Source organism: Pelmatolapia mariae, linkage group LG6, assembly GCF_036321145.2.
Source record: "Pelmatolapia mariae isolate MD_Pm_ZW linkage group LG6, Pm_UMD_F_2, whole genome shotgun sequence".
Taxonomy (NCBI): Eukaryota; Metazoa; Chordata; class Actinopteri; order Cichliformes; family Cichlidae; genus Pelmatolapia; species Pelmatolapia mariae.
The window spans coordinates 39,218,447-39,229,565 of NC_086232.1; the positions used below are offsets into that span (position 1 = coordinate 39,218,447).

The following is an 11,119-nucleotide window of genomic DNA, read 5'->3' on the forward strand; positions in this document are numbered from 1 at the left end:
GAAGGAGACTGAAGAGCCTCCGGGCCAGAACAAGCAGACTGAAAGACAGCTTCGTCCATCAGTCAGGATGCATTGCCCTTTCACTGACTGCCCCACTCCCACTGCACACGAACTTGCCCACAATCACTATGATTGCGCTGGACACTGCTGTTTAAATAATTGCTAAGTATTGTATTGTGCATAAAACTTTTATTTTATTTTATTTTATTTTTTTACTTTTTTATCTTTATATTTTTAGTGTACACTCAGGGCCATGGGAGCATTGCAATTTCAAATTCCTGTGTATGACTGTACATATGGTCTTTGACAATAAAGCTGACTTTGACTTTGACTATATGTGTGTGTGGGTATATACATGATAAAAAATCATCAAGGCTCCAGTGTGAGTTAGAATTCTTTCAAAATGATGTGAAGGACCATTAAAGCCATATATGAAACAATTACTGCAAGAATTTGCTGCTAAATGTGGTTTTACAAGGGGTGTACATTTTTTTTTTTCCACAGGATTTTGTACACTCCTCACCACATTTTCATTCTCAAATGACTGTATGTATATTTTTACTTCACTTACTATAATGTATTAACAAGCCATAAAAAGACAGCTTCCCCATGTGTGAAATAGGTGTGAAAGAAGTAAAACACATCATTGTGGGATTGTGGGTGTTAAAATCGTAAGGTACAAAAGAAAAAAAAAGGTATAAAAGAGCGTGGTGCAACTAAAACTTCACTCTTTTATCTTCACTACACTCTAGGTAAGGATAATAGAAGGTACTGACCAAAGCTTTCTGCCAGCTGTCAAGGTAAGACCATCAAGTCCTTTGTTCCATATGATTTTCTTTTTGCCCTTTGGTTAATACTTTAGTGTAGTGGCTCTGAAAATATTGGTCATGCTCCAGTGGAGGTGCATGAAATCACTGCATGACCAGTGGAAACTAGATAAGATGGTTAATGTAACAAAACTATGCAAAACACGAGTTATTTCAAAATTCAACTGCTTACAGTTTATTTTGTAATCGTGAAATATTATATGTTCTTAGTTGTTTAAAAAGTAGAGTAACATGTTTAGCCAAAATATTCTAATTAAATTGCTGGCTGTCTGAGTGATGTTCAAAAAATGATGTGGGCTTTAAAGATAAATGAAAAACGTTTTAAGTTTTGTTATTAGAGACAGCATCCATCCCATTTGGAGGGAGCAACTCTTATTTTCTAGAAATGTGGCTTATCCGGGGAACACCAAAGTGTTCCGAGGCCAGCCGAGGATATAATCTCTCCAGCGTGTCCTAGGTTTGTCCTCTTCTAAGTCCCTGTCAGTAAATTATTTACTAGTTAATCATCATATTTATTTACTCTGCCTTTCACCCTCCATTTTCTTCGGTGACATGTGCCAAAACAGTGCAGAGAAACTACTTAAACTCTACTCCCACGGAGGTCAATTATATTGTTAATATTGTTGCATCCTCACTGTGTATCACTCTGGATACTGTAGCTCCTCAGAATTTGAAAGCCTTGAATCAGAAGTACTTGACTTGCTGGTGTAACTCTCGTACTTGCACCTTAAAGCAGATAACCCATAAGATGGAGAGGACATGGTGTTTGACTAATTTAGAAGATCTACATTTACGCTTTATAAAATAAAACCCTCTGTAAATCTAGAACACCTTACTATTCATCACTGTTTAAAGAAAATAAGAACAATCCCAGGTTTCTCCTCAGCACTGTAGCCAGGCTGACAAACAGTAAATGCTCTATCAAGCCACATAAATTTCTTCACACATAAAGTTTTAGCTATTAGAGAAAAAATGATCTTGCTGACAGAAATTATACCACTTGTTGAGCAACTCTGGAGAGTAATGGCAGGAACTAGAAAGAAAAAGTATATTTTTCTCATATTAGCTTCTCTTCATTGACTTCTTGTTAAAACCAGAATCAAATTCAAAATTATTTTCTTCACGTACAAGATGTTGAATAATCTGACCCGATCTAATCATAAAGACCTTACAGTACCATATCAATGCAATAGAGCACTTTGCTCAGCTTTCAGGCCCCTGTTCTGTGGAACCAGGTCCCAGTTTGGATTTGGAAGACACCCTCATAATGTTATGATTAGGCCTAATTCTTTCCCTTTTTACAAACCTTATAGTGAGGGCTGAATGCTCCCTTAGTTACGCTACAATAGGCCTAGGTTGCTAGGGGCTTCCTATGATCCATTGTGTGTTTCTTCTTCACTCACCATTTTTCACTTATTATGTGTTTATACAACACTGCATTTAATCATTAGTTATTAATATCTGGTTCTTTTCCATATTGAGTCTTTTGTCTTGCCTTCCGCTTGGTTTTCCTGAGGAAGCTGCCTAGATAGAGTGAGGAGGAGGTGGGATACAGTGGCTTGCAAAAGTATTCGGCCCCCTTGAACTTTCCCACATTTTGTCACATTACAGCCCACAAACATGAATCAATTTTATTGGAATTCCACGTGAAAGACCAATACAAAGTGGTGTACACGTGAGAAGTGGAACGAAACTCATACATGATTCCAAACATTTTTTACAAACAAATAACTGCAAAGTGGGGTGTGCGTAATTATTCAGCCCCCTTTGGTCTGAGTGCAGTCAGTTGCCCATAGACATTGCCTGATGAGTGCTAATGACTAAATAGAGTGCACCTGTGTGTAATAAATAAACAAATACAGCTGCTCTGTGACGGCCTCAGAAGTTGTCTAAGAGAATATTGGGAGCAACAACACTATGAAGTCCAAAGAACACACCAGACAGGTCAGGGATAAAGTTATTGAGAAATTTATAATAATAATAATAATAATGGATTGCATTTATATAGCGCTTTTTGAGACCCTCAAAGCGCTTTACAATACCACTATTCATTCACTCTCACATTCACACACTGGGGGAGGCAAGCTACAGTTGTAGCCACAGCTGCCTGGGGCAGACTGACAGAAGCGAGGCTGTCATATTGCGCCACTGGCCCCTCTGGCCATCACCAGTAGGCGGTAGGTGAAGCAGGCTTAGGCTACAAAAAGATTTCCCAAGCCTTGAACATCCCACGGAGCACTGTTCAAGCGATCATTCAGAAATGGAAGGAGTATGGCACAACTGTAAACCTACCAAGACAAGGCCGTCCACCTAAACTCACAGGCCGAACAAGGAGAGCGCTGATCAGAAATGCAGCCAAGAGGCCCATGGTGGCTCTGGACGAGCTGCAGAGATCTACAGCTCAGGTGGGGGAATCTGTCCATAGGACAACTATTAGTCGTGCACTGCACAAAGTTGGCCTTTATGGAAGAGTGGCAAGAAGAAAGCCATTGTTAACAGAAAACCATAAGAAGTCCTGTTTGCAGTTTGCCACAAGCCATGTGGGAGACACAGCAAACATGTGAAGAAGGTGCTCTGGTCAGATGAGACCAAAATGGAACTTTTTGGCCAAAATGCAAAACGCTATGTGTGGCGGAAAACTAACATTGCACATCACTCTGAACACACCATCCCCACTGTCAAATATGGTGGTGGCAGCATCATGCTCTGGGGGCGCTTCTCTTCAGCAGGGACAGGGAAGCTGGTCAGAGTTGATGGGAAGATGGATGGAGCCAAATACAGGGCAATCTTGGAAGAAAACCTCTTGGAGTCTGCAAAACACTTGAGACTGGGGCGGAGGTTCACCTTCCAGCAGGACAACGACCCTAAACGTAAAGCCAGGGCAACAATGGAATGGTTTAAAACAAAACATATCCATGTGTTAGAATGGCCCAGTCAAAGTCCAGATCTAAATCCAATCAAGAATCTGTGGCAAGATCTGAAAACTGCTGTTCACAAACGCTGTCCATCTAATCTGACTGTGCTGGAGCTTTTCTGCAAAGAAGAATAGGCAAGGATTTCAGTCTCTAGATGTGCAAAGCTGGTAGAGACATACCCTAAAAGACTGGCAGCTGTCATTGCAGTAAAAGGTGGTTCTACAAAGTATTGACTCAGGGGGCCTGAATAATTACGCACACCCCACTTTGCAGTTATTTATTTGTAAAAAATGTTTGGAATCATGTATGATTTTCGTTTCACTTCTCACGTGTACACCACTTTGTGTTGGTCTTTCACGTGGAATTCCAATAACATTGATTCATGTTTGTGGCTGTAATGTGACAAAATGTGGAAAAGTTCAAGGGGGCCAAATACTTTTGCAAGCCACTGTATCCCACTGTGTTACCTGCATATACTTCACATAAGCAAATCAAATGCAATCAGAAATGATAAGAATTTTGGGTGAGGTATATTGGATATTTTGGGTGTTTAAGTTTACACTGGGGGGCAGCATGGTGGTTAGCACTGTTGCCTCATAGCAAGAAGGTCCATCAGTCCAGGGTCTGTGTAGAGTTTGCATGTTCTCCCCATGTTTGCGTGGGTTCTCTCTGGGTACTCCGGCTTCCTCCTACAGTCCAAAGACATGCAGTTAGTGGGGATAAGTTAATTGGTAGCTCTAAATGGTGCATAGGTTTGAATATGAGTGTGAATGGTTGTCTGTGTCTATGTGTTAGCCCTGTGACAGACTGGCGACCTGTCCAGGGTGTACCCTGCCTCTCACCCTAAGAAAGCTGGAATGGAATTTTGCACTGTTTAACTTCCCTTTTGTTCATGTAATTTAATCTCCTCTCATTGTTAAATGATTCCATTCAGATGGCAAAGCTGTGGCACCTCCTGCTCCTGTGTTGGGCATGGAGTCCCTTGTGCCTTCCTTCCAGTGTGAGCTTCACTGGTACACCACAGGAGTGTGAAAAGGCTCACTTTGTCCCTGGTTACAACTTGGGTGGTGAAGGCTTTGACATTGTGACGATGGAGAGAAAAGGTGCCTATGTGATCGACACTGAAACATGGAAGACTGGAAATGGTACCTGTAGGATGTACCATAATGGCTACATGAATGGAGAGAAGCAGAAGGTCCCTGTTGCTGTGGTGGACTGGAGAACCCTGCCCAAGTGCAGTTTGAAGGTCTCCAGTGTGGTCTATGATTCTGTTGAAACTCTTGTTAATGACTCGACATCATCTGTATCCAACAACTGGAAAATTGGCCTTGACATCTCATTAGGGCCTTCAAAGTTTGGGGTTGGCTTTGGAGGTTCTCACTCAAGAGATTCTACCTTTGCCATGAAAAAGTCAAAACAAGACCGCTACACCTTCTTACACCATTCTATCAACTGTCATTACTATGGGTGAGTATGTCAGTGGATATTTTTCTTATTTGAGCAATTTGTGGATAATTTTTTATTTATTTATTTTTTTATGTATTTTTTTTTAGTTTTGCATCCAGAGTGATTCAAAATCAAATGGTTTCGTTGTCACTGAAGTATTTATTGCATTTACTGCAGTGATGCTAAACACTTTCCCCCCCATAGGGTCACCCAGAACACATACATACAGATCTGGAGTGTGCTGGAATATCATATCATTTTATAAGTTGTGTATTAACATGTTGTATGATGTGAAAAGAGTGCGTTTAAAAAATCGATTTTCCCGATTCAAGATTTTAGTTTGAATAATATCGATTTATTAAATCCTGAATTTTGCCAGAGATGCAAGAATCTCAGATTAACGCTCACAATACTATTTCAGCAACCACCAAACAGCTAAAACAGAAAATGAGAGCAGGTAAACAGATTCCCCCCAAAAATGTAAACACAAAGCGCAGCTCATTCACATATGCGGACATGCCTTTGGGTGCTGAAAGTCAACATCTCACAGACTCTGAAGCTGCAGGTTTCATCACTCTCTGACCAAAAATTCACTGAACCAGCGGCAAAAGATGATCAAAACTAAGCTTCATGCATGATAAACATCATCATAAATTCCCTCTTACTTTTGCTGATAAAATCATACTTCCTGTACAGCTCTCTCTCTCTCTGTACTACTTCAAAAACTGTTCTGTTCACTGTTGTCGGCCGCTGTTTTTTTCTTCTCAAATATGACCTCAGACAAGAAAGCCTAATTTCTGCTTTTCAATACCGAAGACATTTAAACTTTTACAAATTCTGTCAAATTGCAAAATGCTTAGCTCTGTAACTTTGCTCTGCTTCACTTGAGCAGCATCAGGTAATACTCATATGCTGATTCATGGTTTTCTTCCATTTTTGATCTACTGCAGAATATTTGTAAGGTTATCTGCTATAAAAAGCCAAGCCAGGAAAAACTCATTGTTTTATCCTTACTTACTTTGACACAAAGGCATCTGCTGTCTCACAAGTGTCAGCTTTGTTTTTATTCATAGATATAAAAATATGGATAATTACTGATAAATGAATCAGAATATTCTGGAATGTCTGAGTCAAAATTGAATTGAATTGAACCGGAATCGAATCAGTTATACAGATTGAAATTGATAACCAGCTCTAATGAAAAGCATTCAACATGTTACAAAACAGCTGATAATGTTTCAGTTTTTCATTCTATGGCTTAACCGTTATTATTTGGTATAAAAGGTCATGAGTAATGTGTTTGTCAACAGGATTTAAAATTGATGAGGAGGAGTTTCTTGTTCAGCTAAAATTATTATTTTCATCACTTGCAAGACAGTGCTTCCTGGTGCAAAATAATGTGAAAAGTCTGAAGCTTATTCTTAGCGGTTTTCCATTTTGAAAAGCCATCCAGCAGACCAGATTTTTGATTGGCCAGATCTGGCCCGTGAGTGAAATGTTTGACATCTCTCTGTTGTTGATAGTTGATGTTGCCTCTAAGCTGCGCACGTGCGCAATTGTGCACTGCTGGCACGGTCTCTGCGCACAGAAAATCTGCGTTGCGCACAAAAAAAATCTAACCTGAATTGAAATTAAAATTAATACTTCAACAATCCTGTTTTGCAGTGTTAGTCAGTAAGTGACTGGCTGCTCCCATATGGGATTAGAACGATACCACCTTATCCCATAGTCCAGCCAATAATGCGTATATACGCAGCCAATCAACGTCGTTGACAGGCTATGACAGCAAAGCGGCGTGGCTGATGTGGAGTGAAGCCACGTTAATGACAGCGTGTACAACCATTGGAGACGTGAGCAGGACAGACGGAACAACTGACGGAAAAAGTGTGAACTTTATACCAGTTTTTAAATTGTGTTGATAGGCCACATAAAACCAGAGTTATGATAAAAATATGCAATGTTTGGTTTTCTTCCTGAATACTATCGTTGTTTATATTTACTGCGGGAAGAAACGGTAAAAACGGCGTTTTATAAGAAAAAAGGCTTGAAAGCACTCTCCACCTGTGAGCAAAACCAAACCCCACTACCCTCTCCCTTTCCTATTCGTCCAAAACAGTACCATGTCGACCAATCAAAAAATGATATGGCAACGTGGCATCTAGTTGTTAAGAAACGGGGGGAAGTTTTAGGAGTGACGGCGGTGTTTTGAGATGTGAGAGATTTGAGACGTTTAGTGCAAATCTTGTGTAGTTAGTGTGTAGTGTAGTCAATAGTTTTGTTGTGTGTGTCAGAACAATGAGGCGACTGCTGAATGTTACAGGTGTTACAGGAGTGATACATCTCCTGTTGTCAGGCCTGCAGGTATCAGGCTGTTGTTCTCCTTTATCTCATAGTGGACAGAAATTATTTTTTGGAGTGGCACAAATAATTTGTGTGGCATCAGATTTGATGCAGAACAGCTGATTGTTCTGTAAATAGTTTGAAATGTTTATTTAAAAATGCATTTGCTGCATTAAAAAAAAATAGCTGCAAAAAACTTTGTTGTTTGCCAAACTGAGTACTTTTTTGAAGAAGTAACTATGTAATTAATTGCCCAACATTGGTCATTATATACTCTCCCAGACCACAGACTCATAATACAAGTCAGAGCTTTATAAAAAAAATAAAAAAGAAAGAAAGTTGTGTTTTCAAAATTGGAGTTCAAGTTATTTTTACTTCCAATAGTGCTAACATACTACACAGGTCATGAACAAGATTTTTTTTATTTTAATTGTAAGTGGGCTAAAGCAGTTAATTAAAAGTAGTCTAACATAAATGTAAATGCTGTAATTTGATTATTTTAATAAACCATGTAACTTGGATGGATTAGATGCCGGCGTGACCACAGTGCACACATCTGATATCGCTCACAGTGGTCCAAGGGACCGCTCAGGAGGTTTGTGTGTTCGCTCAGACACATGAAAAATTAGAGGGAACATTGGTTGGAATCAATTTGAATTAAAGAAAACAACATAAAAAATAACGTAAATTAAGTGGAACTATACACACAATTAAGTTAAACTTATTTATATGCTTTTCTGTTCCACAGCTACAGACTGGCAACAAGTCCTCCATTGAATCAGGAATTCCAGTCGGCTGTGGACTCCATTCCCCCTTATTCCTCTAAAACTGCATCATTATATCACAATCTGATTGACGCTTATGGAACACATTACATCACACAAGTGTCTCTTGGAGGTGAAATTAAAGCAACCACTGCTGTCAGGACCTGCATGGCTACAATGAATGGACTAACAGATACTGATGTTAGTGACTGTTTGTCAGTTGAAGCTTCAGCTACTTTTGCAAATTCTGCCAGTATTAAAGCAGAGTATGAACACTGTCAGAGAAAGAAAAAGATGTTAGGGTCTAATCAAAGTTTCAGTAGTTCATTTAATGAACGACACACAGAAGCCATTGGTGGAGATATTGATGGAGGTGATATCCTCTTTGTAGGCCAATCTGACCCCTCGGTCTATAAAAACTGGCTCATTTCTCTTAAAAGTATCCCTGATGTGGTCCAATACAACTTAAAACCCCTACACACCATACTGCCATTAAATCATCCTGCCAGGGCGGGACTGAAGCGAGAAGTGGAGCAGTACATTAAGAAAAATGCAGTGCTGAAGAAATGTTCAGAAAGCTGTAAGATTGGGCACCGATCAAACGTAAGAGATCCTTGTGCTTGTGTCTGCAACAGTAACCAGAATGTCAAGTCAAACTGCTGTCCTGCTGGGAAAGGTCTGGCAACCTTAAAGGTGTTCAAACTTTATGCAAAGGGTCTGTATGGTGACAGGTGGACTCAGACAGATGGTTCAGTGGAGGTGACATATGGTGATCAGAAAAAGCGCACTGATATTATAAGTAATGATGACAACCCTAAATGGAGAGAAACATTTGAATTTGCCACCATCACCATCAACATGAAAGACAAACTTAAATTTGCTGTGTATGATGAGGACACTTACTGGAACAGTGATCTGTTAGGCGAGTGTTCATTTGATCTGCAAGCAGGGAAGGTGAGCGACAGCTGCATGCTGAATCATGGGACTTTCTTCTTTTCCTACATCGTAGAGTGTGCACCAAGTCTTGGTGGGAACCAGTGCCAGGAGTATATCCCCTCGCCATGAGTCCGTCTTTGGCTGAGGTTTTCCACACCAGAAATGGAGTTCTTCTTGGAGAGATTGGGAATAAGTATGAGAAGCCAGTTAATGAGTGACTTTAAAGCCACATGTCATTGTTAGGTAATGAGTCGGTATGGATTTGACGACATACTGAATATCTATGTGCTTGTACTTCAAGGCATTCTGTCTTTAACTTTTACGTGAAAACATATTTTTTTTAACTCAAAACTGTAATGCACTTCCTATGCTTCTTTTTCCATATTCTTTCAACTATGTAGCAATAAAGCATGAGCAAAGACAACGCCTGTGTTTCTTTTAAGTTTTCAAAAAAATACTGTGTTATTTTTTTTGTTTTGATATAACATGGCAATGAAGGGTGTTCTATCCAGTTTTGCATAGAGAGTGCAAAAGTGTGTCATCTATATAAAAAGATTAGAATATTGAATTGAATCTAACATTCACCTTAAACACAAGTAAATGTTTCTGCCAGAAGCAGAAACATCCAATTTAGCATCTAATCAAAACAGCCCATTATAAACTCTAATACTAGGAGACTCATAGATAACCTCGTGGCAATCAGGAGGTTAAACAGAAACAGTAATGAGCCTACCAGGGTTTCACCAGTTTGGAATTATTAAAGTTTAAAAGGAAAGGACTATGAAGTATTTTTTCTTATACTTTATTCATCTCCTGTGGGAAATTACTCTCGGCATTTAACCCATACACTCAGGGAAGCAGTGGGCAGCCACCAATTCAGCACCCGAGGAGAAGTGTGTCGGGAGGGTACCTTGCTCAGTGGTACCTCAGGTTAGCCGTTCGGTGGATTTGAACCCCCAATCTTCCAATCATGGGGCAAAAATTATCAATGATCATGATCAAAAATGTATCACAGAGTTAGTGAATTCCAATATAAAGACAAACAAAGACATCAAAACAAGCCCCCTAAATAAGATCCTTTTTATATAAAAATAAAACTAATGGACTTACAAACTTTTTATTGCAAGTTTATGTTTGTAACTGTTTATTCAGTTTAATACTGTTTATTCAGTTTCTGTAATGCATCAAGAGGTTACCACAAGCTACAGTTGTCACAGTTGTGTTTTAGGTGTGAGGGAAATTAACTAGTGCACATTGTTGCTGTGGGTGTTAGAGCAGTTAAAAATAAAACCTGTGGAAAGAGCACAATGGAGTCTCTACTTTTACATCAGTACTATAGCATACTTCAGATTATAGAATATACTGATCTGAGCTGGCTGCTACCTGTCAGGGTAAGATTACAGAATTATTTCTTTTTTAAAGACATTCCTTGACTTGAGCATTTTTCTTTTTTTTACTTGAATGAACTTACGAATCATGGACTTTAAAGTCTTATTTAGCTGTTCCACCAGACAGTCATTCTCAGGGTGGTAGATGCTGGTCAAAACAAACTTAATTTAGCTTGTGAGAAATAAACAATTTGTCCTGGTCTTTGCAGAAATAGCGTGCAGCAGCACTGCTTTGGAATATTGTGTTGCGTAATCCACTAGAACTAATCCAAAGCAATATCCATGTACAGTCCGGTAAAATGGCGTGATGAGGTCCAAGCCAATGCGCTCAAATGGGACCTCCATTAAGTGAAGTGGGCCCAAAGGCACTTTAGGAAAGGCCAACTTGTTCACCAGCTGACACTCCGGGTAGGACACCCATCATCGGCACACATCTGCCCCGCAAATGAAATTGGGCCATTACTCGCTCCAGATTATTATTATTATTTTTTTTTGGATAAGCT

General features: G+C 39.5%; 1 protein-coding gene across 1 annotated transcript; it reads left to right on the forward strand.

Annotated features, from left to right (window-relative positions):
* The first annotated feature begins 4,676 nt into the window (after window positions 1–4,676).
* Window positions 4,677–9,357, forward strand: LOC134628754 (perforin-1-like). The gene is made up of 2 exons (XM_063475509.1): window positions 4,677–5,209; window positions 8,277–9,357. The coding sequence occupies exons 1-2, from the start codon at window positions 4,677–4,679 to the stop codon at window positions 9,355–9,357; spliced, it is 1,614 nt and encodes a 537-aa protein (XP_063331579.1).
* Window positions 9,358–11,119: the final 1,762 nt, after the last annotated feature.

Excerpts from the sequence above, each read along its gene's own strand:
- LOC134628754 (XM_063475509.1), top strand. The coding sequence starts at position 4,677 with ATGGCAAAGCTGTGGCACCTCCTGCTCCTGTGTTGGGCATGGAGTCCC. Across the intron at positions 5,210-8,276 it reads ATCAACTGTCATTACTATGG|CTACAGACTGGCAACAAGTC; the intron begins GTGAGTATGTCA and ends TCTGTTCCACAG.